At 46.1% G+C, this 13,714-nt stretch overlaps 1 protein-coding gene and 1 long non-coding RNA gene across 2 annotated transcripts in view; both read left to right on the top strand.

The window, feature by feature from the left end:
- Positions 1-10,210, top strand: part of adgrg6 (adhesion G protein-coupled receptor G6) — a 51,774-nt gene extending 41,564 nt beyond the window's left edge. Inside the window, 6 exon segments of the mRNA XM_034580737.1 lie at positions 394-544; positions 907-1,039; positions 1,154-1,255; positions 1,821-1,976; positions 8,614-9,079; positions 10,198-10,210. Of these exon segments, the coding sequence (XP_034436628.1) occupies positions 394-544; positions 907-1,039; positions 1,154-1,255; positions 1,821-1,976; positions 8,614-8,828 (757 nt within the window). The 3' untranslated portion in view covers positions 8,829-9,079; positions 10,198-10,210.
- A 1,775-nt stretch (positions 10,211-11,985) lies between these two features.
- On the top strand, positions 11,986-12,252 carry LOC117758781. Its single transcript, XR_004613358.1, has 3 exons — positions 11,986-12,025; positions 12,077-12,082; positions 12,116-12,252. It is a non-coding gene; the product is annotated as an uncharacterized LOC117758781 (long non-coding RNA).
- The last annotated feature ends 1,462 nt before the right edge of the window (positions 12,253-13,714 follow it).

The following is a 13,714-nucleotide window of genomic DNA, read 5'->3' as shown; positions in this document are numbered from 1 at the left end:
ATATGTATATATATATACATCAATCATATGTCAAAGTCAGCGCGAGAAGAAGAATCCAACGTATTCGAACGTGTTGTTTTTGAGAACTTGTTTGTGCCTCAGGATCCAGATGTTTACAGGATGTGTTTAAATGAGTCGCAGCCATAGTAACAACATAAGAGGCCAATTACAGAGTCTCACACCAGAGATCAGGGTGTTATTGTGCATTTTGACCTGGTGTGTGTCTGTGTGTGTGTCTGTGGTTGTGTGTGTGTGTGTGTGTGTCACTGTGTGTGTGTGTCACTGTGTGTCACTGTGTGTCACTGTGTGTCACTGTGTGTGTGTGTGTGTGTGTGTCACTGTGTGTCACTGTGTGTCACTGTGTGTGTCTGTGTGTGTTGTGTCTCTCCTCAGCTGTTGGATCCAGAGTCCCATTGTGTTCTACACCACGTGTGTGGGTTACTTCTGTTTGGTGTTTCTTCTGAACGTGGCCATGTTCATCGTGGTGATGCTGCAGATCTGCGGCCGCAACGGCAAACGCAGCAACCGCTCGCTGCGAGAGGAGGTGAGTGACAATGTGTCTCTGAGTTGGACGTCTGTCATTCGCTTGATGAGACACTTTAACATTTACTGACAATCAAGCATCTCGACCAAAAGTAAACTTGTTTTTATCATCAAATAAAAACCAAACTGTTCAGAAACAACATCAGTGAGATAAGAAACGACTGAATCTTTGAAAAACATTTTTTTAACGTGTACTTTGATTATTTTCTTTTTCCAACTTTTCCTCATGGTGTAAATACAATAAATCGTAACATTGAATGGAGATTTAAAAATCAGAATACATATGGACTTTATCCTCTGGAGCATTTGAACTGTGGTGTTTTCTAACTCATTGAGAACAACGTGTTGGTTCTGTGGATCCAGGTTCTGCGGAACCTGCGGAGCGTCATCAGCCTCTCCTTCCTGCTGGGCATGACGTGGGGCTTTGCTCTGTTCGCCTGGGGACCCGTCAGCCTGGCCTTCATGTACCTCTTCGCCATCTTCAACTCGCTGCAGGGTACGATACACACAACCGTCTACGTGAGAAGAAAGTATACAAACAGATAGATCCTCTGCTGTGCTGAGGACTCTCGGATGTCTCGTCATTAACATCTGCATTGTGTCTGTCCAGGTCTGTTCATCTTCATCTTCCACTGCGCCCTGAAAGAGAACGTCCAGAAGCAGTGGAGGAGATACCTGTGCTGCGGCCGGTTCAAGCTGTCGGACAACTCAGGTATCCGTCCGTCCGTCTGCCAGCTCGGCCTGTCCTCGTCTCACAGGAGTCCTGTCGAGTCTGTCTGCTGGACTCCCACCAGCAGACGTTTTATTAAAAAATAAAAGCTAAGTCACTTCGGCTTTGCAGCTAATAAAAACAGATCAAATCAGGTTGAGCAGGAAGTCCTGCAGGTTAACTTCGTCTGCTCCTGAAGCACCAGCCCTCGTTTAAACTGGGAAGCAAACACACACTTCATGTGCACTCGTGTTTTCATTGAGACTGATGTGCACGAGCTCACACACACACACACACACACACACACACACACACACATATATATATATATCCATATACCAAATATCTTATTTCTGTGATAAATGCAACTAAACAATTGATGTTCTTGATGTGAACTTTTATATTTGAATTGTATGTTCCTGAAACCAGACTCTGGTTCCCTCTGGACATGTGTCAGTGTCACTGGTTCTGTGGAATGACGGATCAGGACGTGTTGACTGATGGTTGTGTGTGTGTGTTGTGTGTTGTGTGTGTTGTGTGTGTTGTGTGTGTTGTGTGTGTGTTGCAGACTGGAGTAAGACAGCCACCAACAACACCAAGAAGGTGAGCTCAGAGAACCTGGGCAAGTCTCTGTCGTCCAGCTCGTTCGGCTCCAGCACCGCCAACTGGACGTCCAAAGCTAAAGCTACGCTCAACCCGTTCAGCAAGCGACACAGTACCACAGGTGAGACAGACACACACACACACACACACACACACAGACACACACACACACACACACACACACACACACACACACACCACAACACACACACACACACAGACACACACTCTGAGCTCGTTCACAGCTCTGAGGAAGCTGCAGCACGACGCCTCCTCACTCGATTCTGTGATAACACACATTCCTCACTGTGTAGTCATCATCTTTACAGACTTTCGTCCAACATTTATTTAAATAGATTTTTGTGTGAACATTTTTAAGGTAAATTATAATATTAGTTTTGTTCAGTGATAACAACATTTGACTCAAACTGAAAGAGACTGTAAATCTCATTGTGAATGAAATGAAGTCAGACAGTGACTTGTCAGAAGGATCCAGTCGAACCTGGACCAGCTGAAGCCTCGTGTGTCTTCACTCTGATGATCAGCTGGTTGAGATGTGACCCAGGAACCTGTAATTCTTCAGGTGTGAGTGTGGAACTCTGGGTAATATCCTCTCATGTATGTATCTACCTCTGTGTCTGGTGTGCAGAAACCTCTTCCAGCCAATAGCAGGAGAGGAGGACTGACAGGTAAAGCATAAAGCTGATTGGCTGATTGACACCCTGCTTCCAGCGTCATGTGATCTGCTGTGTTTCCCAAAACGCTCGTGGTCAAAGTGGATCCGGACGTTCAAACAAACATCTGATGCTTAACTCTGATTGGACAAAAAGAAAAACTGTAAGACTTTGCCAGCGGACGTTTTGGGAAAGCTGCCACTGTGTGTTGTGATTGGCTGGTCACTGTGATGTCATTCAAGTTCACGCCATCACGCCTGAGTCACTCTGAGTGGGAGGAGGTTCCTAACCACCCCCCCCCCTCCCACCCAGAATGCCACAGCGTCCAAGCTAACATCTGCCTCCTGCAGGAGAGCGGAGGAACAGCAGGCTAACGCCCTCGTTACAACCACACACTGATGTGGTCGTGTGGGTTTGTTCTTTACTGTCAACGCAACATCGAGAGTCCAAATATGACTTGATGTGTTCAGACTGAGCTTCTCACTGCGTTTTAACATCTGCTCCTCAAACCACACAGCAACTAACAGCTCTGTCCTCACTGTGCAGGGTCCCAGAGGATGATCCTCAGTGCTGTCATGGACATTCAGCATCTCTCTGTACTTCACTCAAGTGTCACTTATATTTGTTTGAAGTGCATGAGTGGATGGACATGACATGACGGCTCCCCAAAGTGAAGCCCACGCATCTCTATCGCCCCCTGGTGTCTGGCTGCAGTATAGTTCATAAACCCTCCTCCTCCATGTTAGCAGACGGGACATGGACCAAACTAAAAAATCTTAGTAGACGTTAAAATAAATGTTTGTCACAGATGTTTCTGTCAGTTCAGCTCGTTCTTCTCTCTCCGATGTTTGTTCAAGTTTCTGATCAGTTTGGTTTCAATCAGTTATTTGTGATATAAAAAGATTGACAGCTGAGACTGACTCATGATTGGTTGAGAGTGTGTATGGGCGGGACCACTGCACAGACTCAGTTGATGGTGTAAACTTTAAAGTCTTAATGAAACAGTGTTTTTTTTATTTACTCTACATTTGTCCGACCAGCGTTTGAACGAGCGACAGACAAATGAACTCATCAAATCTCTCTCAAATCAATCTCTCTGATTGGTTCCTGTCTGCTCGTGCTGTATCTCCGCCCCTCTCCCCTCGGCTGTCAATCAAACACAAGCACCACTTTGACATAACAGAAGAAGAAACTGTGTTTTCAGCTCAGATCAATATTTGCTCTCAGCTGCGATTTTCTGATCCAAGCGAATCTGAACGTTTCCATATGAGACAAAAGTTCAACGACACTAATTTGTCACTGACACATTTCAAGGCAGATTTTTTGCCAAATACAACGTTTCCACAACTTGTTTTTATTTTTTATTGTTGAGTTTTAAAAGTGATGATTTTATTTCCTGCAGATGTTAAACAGGCTGAACAGCTGCAGAGGATTTGATCATCTTGTGTCTTCTCAGTTTGACAAAGTGCAGCCAACTCCCACACACACACACAGACACACACACACACACACACACACACACACACACACACACACACACACACACGCTCGGGTCAGTTTGTTCCACAACTAACAGAATAGTTCTTACCGACAGATGAAAGTGTTTCCTAACGAGGTCAGTGAGGAACATGACAGGTTGTGGGTTCACGTCTCGTTTCTTTCCAGCTGCTCAGTTCACAAACCTTTAACTCAGAGTTTTGTTAACGCACCGTTTCTCACACTTTAACCACAACAAGACAAATAACCAACATATAAACTGAATGAGCAGCAGGAACTGAACGTTTTCACTTCCTCACACTTTACACAAAATCGTCATTTACAGGCGGAGTCGGTGCAGTAGTGACCTCGATACCACGGCTCCACGACCAATCAGGAGTCAGTCTCAGCTGTCAATCATGACGTCTCATCCTGTTTTTATATCATCAAATAACTAATTCAACCAAACTGATCAGAAACATGAACAAACATCAGCCACCAGGAGGCGATGGAAATGTTTTGGCTTCGATTTATGGAGCTGTCCTGTTTTTTCATTACCTGCCCCAACCCGACAAACTGAGACAAACCCTGAGACGAACCCTGAGACGAACCCTGAGACGAACCCTGAGACGAACCCTGAGACGAACCCTGAGACGAACCCTGAGACGAACCCTGAGACGAACCGTGAGACGAACCCTGAGACGAACCGTGAGACAAACCCTGAGACAAACCCTGGGACAAACCCTGAGACGAACCCTGAGACGAACCCTGGGACGAACCCTGAGACGAACCCTGGGACAAACCCTGAGACGAACCCTGGGACAAACCCTGAGACAAACCCTGAGACAAACCCTGGGACAAACCCTGAGACAAACCCTGAGACGAACCTGCGTCCACGTCGTGCGTGGTCGCCTCGTCTCTCTGAGCAGTGGACAGCTGATCTGAATCCAAACTTCTGACAGAGTTTAACACGCACAGTGTCCAGCACCATAAAGAACTGCCTATAAACAAATCTCATAAAAACGTCTCAACTCGACCAAAACAACTCACAGCTGAGAGTCTTATGTATCCATGGAGACCAAGATCCTGCGTTATGGAGCTGTTCTTTATGTCTGTGAGCCCCCCCCCCCCCCCCCCGGGTTGAGTTTCAGTCCAAACGTGTCTGAAATGAAAACAGCACAAGCTGCTGAAACGTTCACAAAAACTAAATAAATCACTAACTTTATTATGTGATGAAGCTCGTCCCCTCCAATGATCTGATTCGCTGACCCTGACCCTGACCCCCCCCCCTCCCACCTCCCACCCCCCCTCCTACTAGAGAACCACTCTTATGATCAAGCCCATTTTTCACTGATCAGAAAATCCTCTAATATCTGTTTTTTATTTTGAACATATACAATTATGATTCAATCCCAGTGTGTTCACAGCCCAGACTACACCCTCCCCACCCCAGACTACACCCCCCCACCCCAGACTCAGCCCTACACCCCCCCCGACCGAATCAAAGATGGATAGAACGCGTCTGAGCACTACAGATGTACGAGCGTTGTGTTGCAACATAGACCGCTCAGCCATTCTCATGGAGCTGAATATTGGATTTCCACTAATGACTGTGGTTTGGCACTTGAGACATTTTGAAGTATAATAATTCTTCACAGGAAGTTTTAAAGCAACCAGATCATAGTTTTGAATGGAAACAGATCAGGACGAATCAGCGTCTGTGAGTTTCCTCTCTTTCTTCTGTCTGAGGTCCGTCAACAACGAGTTTCCGCAGCGGCATCAGTTACACGTTGTATAGTTTCCAGATGTTTGATGTCAGAGGACCCATCCATCACGACCAGAGGATTCCACAGGTCTTCACTGTGTCACTGGTTCAACCATAATCCCCCCCGGGGCATAATCAGTGTTGACATAAAACACTGTGAATGTCCAGGAACTAGAATCCTGACTGTGGCCGACGCCAGCAGGCCGCAGATGGAAGAGATGTGTGGAATAGTGGGAAACAACGATCCACTCCTGTGCTCAGACAGCGGTCGAGCAGTGATGTGCTTTTTGAACTGATGAAGACTTTGCAGCAGGATGCAAATGGAAGGTGAATATTTCCCTGATCACAGTGTCACAGCAGCACACGGACATTTTGTTCCAAAGTGTGTATGTTCCGCTCTGCTGCTTGGCCCAGTTTCTGCAAGAAGGTTCCAAGCTGTAAAACTGTAGAGGCTTCTGCTGCAGATTAAAACGTCATCTTTAACTATAAATTTAGATCACGTTCCCAGTAGATGACGTGGTTTTGTCTGGCTTCATCACACCTTGACCTTAGCGTGCACTGGGAACATTCGCATCCAAGTGTGAAGCGGTCGAGACGAGAATCCACACGTCCGAGTCTGAGGCCGGTTCTCTGCCAGAAAACGGTGGATTGCTCTCTCTGGATTGTTGTTGAGACGCAGGTGGATCAGTGCAGTTCTGTGTTGAGATGGAACTAGATCCACGTTCTGAGCTCTGGCTAGTGACCAAAACACCAGATTGTTATTCTGAGGACGGCTGCGGCTGAGGGGTAGAGCGGCCGTCCTCTCACCTGAAGGTCGAGACGTCTTCCATTCGAGGTTTTCCTGGAGGAGAAGCTGTCGGGACTCTGTATCCTGTCTGACCTGAGAACGCCTCCCCAGGAGGGAGGTTGGGGGGGTGTTGGGGGGGGGGGGGGGGGGTGGGTTCTTTCAGATACATGTGAAAGAACCTGGAAACAGCTTCAGTACCTGAACTACTCATCATGTAAGAAAGTTCAGGAACTTCTTCCAGTCGTCTGCATTATTCATTTTAGATTTACATGGATATTGGGTTTCAAACCAACTCTCCTGTATTTCTATTGGTCAGAGCTGAGTTAACCCTTTGATCTGAACTTTAGAAATACACATTCACTAAGGTGAAAAGAGCCACTTCTACTTAAACAGTAAGAATTAGAATCATCCATACTCACCTTTCTGCCTTGAATGCACATATTTTACATATAAGAGTTTGTGATGGAGGATCTGCAGATTTTCTGGATCATCCACTGAAGAAAGATCAGTTTGTGTTTCTCCATGATTAGTTGTCACCTCTTTACGTGAGAAGCTGATGGTAGATGGATCCGAACCCGAGGCAGCTCGGCTCCGTGTGGATTCACTGGGGACCGAGCAGCAGTTAAACCTGAGGAAGTAGCTGAGAAGCTTCCAGACCCAAAGGGAAACACACCACTCGTCTTTCTGCATCTGCTCTGCACATAGTTTGTAAAGTGCTCTCAGGATTAAGTGGGAAATTAAATCCAAATATGTTTTTATGAATGAGGCTGCTGTTATTATTTGTTGGCTCATAAATCCTGAGAAATACAAACCTCAGGGAAGAGGGAACGCCGAACCAACCAACTGCATTTGGAATAGACAACGAGCAGATTGCCCGGCATTAGAGACAATTCTTCTGCCTGAAGTCAGAGGTTAATGCTGCACTGAGCTGGTCAGGGAAACTGCTCTGGGACCATTAAACCCAGTTCACCTCACGGAGAAGGAGGAAAACAACATGGAACTCATCAGGGGTTTCTCTTCAGATACTCAGTGAAAACTGCTCACACACGTTAGTGAGAATTCATCCATCTCTCTGTGTTTGTCAGGAACTTCTTATTCTTTTGGATTCACATGGATGTTGGCTTGTATTTCTATTGGTCCGAGCTCCTTCGTTATAACACTGCGTTCGTCCAGTCAGGCCACAGAGTCGAGCTCACCTGACAGCTGCAGCAGATTATTACAACCATCACTCAAACCAGCTGCACCTCTTCATCCTGTTCATTCCTGTCGTCACTGATGATGCCTTGTTCTCCGGGCGCCTTGCTGCCGCTCTCCCTGTATGTGGGCTGGTAAACACATGGAGGATGAACAGGTTCCAGAACAGAGCCGACCAACAAGCTCAGCAGAGGCAAAGTTTTCTTTGACTGAAGAGGTCCTGGCTGAAATGAGCTGAATGATAACGTTAGAAATACCCATTCATGAAGGTGAAAAGCCACAGCAGCTTGTTCTGAACACAGATAACAGCAGCACTCTGACTCTGATGTTTCCATTTACCTGAAATCCTGAAACACCTTGTGTGGTTCAGACCTTCAGACAAAATTCTTTAGTCCCTAAATTACAATGTGAAACCCAAACTAACAGATCAGATGAAACGTGGAACACATGAAGCTTCAGACTCTCAGTGAGGAAACCTTCGAACTGACTCAGATCTTCTTGAAACAAACATGTCCCTCTGAACGTCTCCACACGTTTTGATGCCGTTACTTTCGACGCCATCACCTCGGGTGAGGTTTGAACAGGTGATGTCAGACGTCAGTAAAACCTATTGTTTCTCTGCTGTTGTTTCCTAATACGAAGACGTGACCTTGTAATTTAAACCTTGTTGTGGAATAATCTTTGACTTCCTCTCCTTCATGTTCACCTGTGAGATTTAACACGCCACCTGATCTGAACCGTCTGTAAGGGTTTGAATCTTGTAATGACTCTAATGCTTGAGTGTTGACATCATAAGTAAATGAACCAGGCTGATTACTGCAGTCACATCATAATCTTTGTGTCTTTATCTCCCTGGATGCAGATAAATGCTATTCCAACCAGACCAGCCCCAAGTGCGTCTCCTCGTCCTCCTCAGAGGTGGAGCCCAACTCCTCTTCCTCCTCCTCCTCCTCCTCCTCCATCCTCCCCGTCAGCCAGATGATTGACAAGGTGAAAGGCTACTGCTCCGCCCGCTCCGACAACTTCTACAAGAACATCATCATGTCCGACAGCTTCGCACACAGCACCAAGTTCTAGGACTGTCCTCCGTGTTCTGGGGGCGGAGCTCCTGGAACCTCCCCCCTGCACCTCGCTGCGGAGCAGAAACGTTTGTGACATCATCCTGCCGACAGCATCAGTGACGGACTGTTAAAGTTTCCAGTTTGGAGGACGACTTCCACAACGTTATTTAAGGTTTGCTGTGAAACCACCACCATCGTTCTAGAGCCTTAAGTGTTCTGGAACAACCGCCAACATTCTAGAACTCTCACAGAGGAGGTTTGTAAAACGTCCCACAATCTGGAACCCTGCGTGTGATGGAACCGCCTCTTATTGGAGCCTCCGACATCCTCTGACCCTCCGACATTACCCCGACAATTACTCTGACCAATCAAGAACCATCCTGGTCCTGTCGCAGCCTTGCACCATCTTCTAGTTTGTGTTTCTGTCCCTTGTCTCTCCTGACGTCACTATCGTTGGCGGACGCAGCCGTTGTCTCAGCCTCAGTCCTCATTCAAATTTGGGCCAATAAGCAAAACTAAATTCTGTGTGTTGCCGTCAGAACTCATGAGGTGCTGCAGGTTGTGTCGGGCGACAAAGTGCTGACTGGGTAGAAAACAGCAGCTACACGACTCAACCAGCGTCCTGTCGTCAAGACAGTCTCCCTCTTTATGAGAAGAGGTGGACCTGACGCAGCAAACCACAGCTGAAGTGTAATCACAGACAAACAATCAGGCTGTGAATGTGTTGACGGGCTGCAGGGTGGTCAGAGAACCTCCATGTGACTGAATCCGATTACCTAGAGGACGGGCCGAGCGGCTGCCAGACACTGAGGCTCAGAGGAAATGAAAGGGAAAGGAGAAGATCAACACGAGGTGGGAAACCAGGAAAAAGGAGTCGGCTGTTATGTTTTGGTGTTTTTTAAATACTGTGATGTGCATGTGTGTGCGGAGCCAGATCCTGTGTAAATATTGATGTGTCTTACTTGTGCATGTGTGCTGATGGTTGCCCAAACAGTCTCCAGCTCCTCGTCTGTGTCCGCCGCCCTTTTCACCTTCGACGGCAAAGACGTGGACAGAAATCCCACGACGGAGGAATATGAACATGAATCCTGTCCGTCACTCGGTCAAGGAGCCTTTTGTTGGAGCTCCCAAACAAACTCCCCGATTATTTTAAATCCTGCGCTCATGAAAATCACTGTTAGTGTCATGCTGACTTATATTTATAATTTGTTCTGAAGTGTCGTCTTCTCTTCCATCTATATTCTGGCCCAGATTTTACAAACCTCTGGAGGCAGTTGTTCAGTGGTTTGACTGGTTTCCTCCTCTGGTTTGCACTTTGTCCCATAAGAGCCTGGAGGTTTCTCCACTTAGTGAATTGGACGCTCACACTGGGATTCACTGGTCAGTCCATGGTTCGGTGTTTTGAGGATAAAGCGAGTTAATACCAGTGGCCACTGAAACTCGTGTCAGCCAAAGTCTAGTAATCATAGCCGTCATCATAAGTGGCAACAGCTTCACTGTTCAACGGAGGAAAACTCGTCTGTGTTGAAAGATTCATTTTTTTATCAGTGAGTCATAATAAGCTTTGTTTTATAGGAGTATAAATAAATGTAGCTTGAAGAAAACTCTCCCTGTGCAGCTGAAAGGACGGTAAAGGGCTAAAGGGTCAGTTCATGCTTATTACACACAAAACTCAAAAGCCTCTCCAGGAACCACGTCCTGATTCCCGCAGACGTTCTGCAGACGTCTCCGTGGACGTTTCACAAATTGAGCTTCTCAGCCTGAAAATAGTTCCCAGTGGAATCTGTGGAAAGTCTGTGGATTATCTCGAGAAATGTTTCACACGACGCTGCTGTTGAGTTTGTCAAATGTCATTTTATGAATTATTTTAAAATCAGCTGCACTCGTGTAGCGGCAGGTTTCTCAAGCAGCGCAATGCAAAGACAAATCCCGAGGAAGAAGATTCATTGTGATTTATGTGAACGTGTCCGTACAGTGAGGGCCAAAGCTACGAGTTATTTGATTTCATTATTTATCCAAATCATCCAGCTCCATCTGTCGGATATCACGTTCAGTCAGACGTATTTTCTGGATGAACAGTTTCTCTCTCTGGTTGAGTTTCAGCCGACAGTCGTCTGAGGTGAGACCGGGCGGACGAACACTGCGGCGGTCTGAATTCAGGCGTGAGGTTTAGACTCTCGTTTTGACTTTGACTCGTCGGCTGTTGCCTCGTCAGACCTCCACTGTTCACGGAGCCAACGGACTCAGCTCTGTTGTAGGTCGGGCTCGCGCTGCATCGTTCTCCTCCCTCTTCCCCAGAGTGGCAGAAGAATGTGTTCGTCCTCAGAGACAAACGGAGACGGGGATGGAGCACATTTCCAGGTATTCTGGGTTCAGCCTGAGGGTAAAGTTCCTGAAAACACAGCCGACGACTGCTATTCACAACAGAGGAGCAAGTCCCGTCAAGAAGTTTTAACCCCGTCAACATGTGAACACGACATTTTTCATAAGATACAAGAGAAACCATGAGCAAAATAATCAGTTCTGTCGTGGAAATGAACCAATGAGGATTCAGTTTCACACCTGAGGAATCACTCCTCTGAATTTGGAGCAGAATAAACCTGAAGTGAACTTTTCATAGAGAGAGTTTGGATCAGTACAACCACTGAAGCTGCCGGCTACAAGCTAACAAACAAGATAACTATTAAAAAAACTTCACTTAGCTTTTACTATTTGATTCTGGGTCAGACTGACGCACAAACGTCCACGTGAATCCCTCCGACGCTTCCTCAGCGCTAACCTTGTTGATGTGCAGGGTTCTGTCACTGGTCCCCTAACACTGTAAACTGGTCATTACAAGCATTTGGGATGTTTCTGGAAAATCGACAGTGAAACGCAGCCTGAAGGAAAACGAGTTTGATCACAGAGAGAAACTCATTTATTCCAGAATGAAAATCACTGCGAATGTGTATTTCTGGGAACGCGCACCATGTAACAACACTGGAACAAATCTGTACAATATAATTATAACTCTCCTGTTATGTGTGGTTCTTGTTTCACCTGCAGCTGAACAGAAGCTCGTGTTTCTGCTCATGGAAACACTCGTCGCCTTAAGTAAACTGAACTCTTCTGTTTTGGGTCAAAGCTGAGGAGCTGCACGAGTTGTTTCTATAGTTTCTACTTCTACTCTCTACCCTCTGTTCCCTGCTCACGTGTTGCTCACGTGTTTCTCACGTGTTTCTCACGTGTTTCTCACGTGTACACTTCATTTCTTTATTTCTCCAGAACTCTGTATTGAGCTGATCATTATTGGACCAAATGCAGATGTTTCCATGACGACTGTAACTGATCTTGGCTTTCACTGTTGTTTGTATTATTATTATTATTGTTGTTGTTGTTGTTGTTGTCGTTTTCCAGAAACTCACTAAAGCATCTGAACATTAAAGGGAATTTAAAGATGTAAAGTTTTTGTGTGTGTGTGTGTGTGTGTGTGTGTGTGTGTGTGTGTGTGTGGAGACAGCAGTCGTGTTTACGTCGTCTGTAACGTCCGCATCTTGAAGCTAAGTGCTGTTACTGGAGGATTCCTCTAGAGGGCAGCACAGAGCTCAGACCATGTGGAACTGTTTTATTTGTACATAAACCCGTCGACACACAAACCACAACACAGCAGATAAATATTCAAATGGTTTCAAACCAGTTCAGAAACTGAAGATGAGAGAAAATGAAAAATATTAATATTAATAATTCATAATAAACAATGATTAATTAAGTGTCAGACAAAAGGAAAATAATCATTAAAGATCATTTTATAAAAGTTTTATAAAGGTTCTCCAGGCGTCTCGTCTGATTCCCAAACAGGAAGTTGGTCCACAGTCGAGTACAATAAACGTGCTGCCGCCCTCTGACGGGCCCCCGGGGGCCCCTGGGCTCCGGGGCCCCCGGGGGCCGAGAGCAACAGCTGGTCTGCAGACCTGAGACAGTGAGGAGTGAGAACAAATGTCTTAAGTCATGTTCGCTGCTTTTATTGGTTTTATTGGTTTCGTGAGATGATGGATGAGAGAAGTTCTGAGTGTTACTGTTGCCAAACCACAGAAATCTGATCGAAGCGCCGCAACAACTGGGCCGTCGGCTCCGTCTGCCTCAAGCTGATGAGCAATAACCAAGATCGATGCTCTGCCAAATACTGAGCTTCTCTTTTTTCTGTGCTCAGTCGTATCAAGTGTTCACAGTCAAATACTGAGCAGTTTACCAGCAGAACCACAGCTTGGTTCTGTCGTCAACAGAGGATTCAATGTTTTCGATTAAATAACATGATGTTTCACTTTAAGCGACGAGTCCACTGGTCCACCGTGACGCCGAGCGTTCCAGGTATGAATTCAATCTGAAGACTTTAAACACGGAGGAGGGAGGAGCTAAGATTCTGTTTAATAACGAGATAAACAAACCATCACTTAAAATCCTTTCTGACTTTGTCCGAAAAACTGAAACTCCTCCCCCTCGTCCTGAGCCTCGAGGACTGTGGGTGTTAATGTGACAAGGTCGCCATGGTAACCTTTAGGTTTTCAATCTCAGAACGAGCCGCCGCCGCCGCTCCGACAAATCTGCTTCTCTGTTTCCAAACCACAGATTATATTCTGATAATGTGACGAATAAATCTAATTTAGGAGTGTGTGTGTGTGTGTGTGTGTGTGTGTGTGTGTGTGTGTGTGTGTGTGTGTGTGTGTGTGTGTGTGTGTGTGTGAGCCACACACTCCTCACATATCTCATAAATAAACTGAAAATAAAGATGGACGCCATGACGGCTCCTAAAACTGAAGCCAAATCAGCTCTAGTGGTCGGGAGCGGTACTGAGCTGTTGCGTCAGATCATGTAAACTTGAGGGACGACATCTTCTCCGTCTCACAACCTTGACTCTCGTCCTCG

This window comes from Hippoglossus hippoglossus, chromosome 24, assembly GCF_009819705.1.
Source record: "Hippoglossus hippoglossus isolate fHipHip1 chromosome 24, fHipHip1.pri, whole genome shotgun sequence".
NCBI lineage: Eukaryota > Metazoa > Chordata > Actinopteri > Pleuronectiformes > Pleuronectidae > Hippoglossus > Hippoglossus hippoglossus.
Note: the sequence above shows the minus strand (reverse complement) of the source record. Positions and strands in the feature narration are given on the sequence as shown.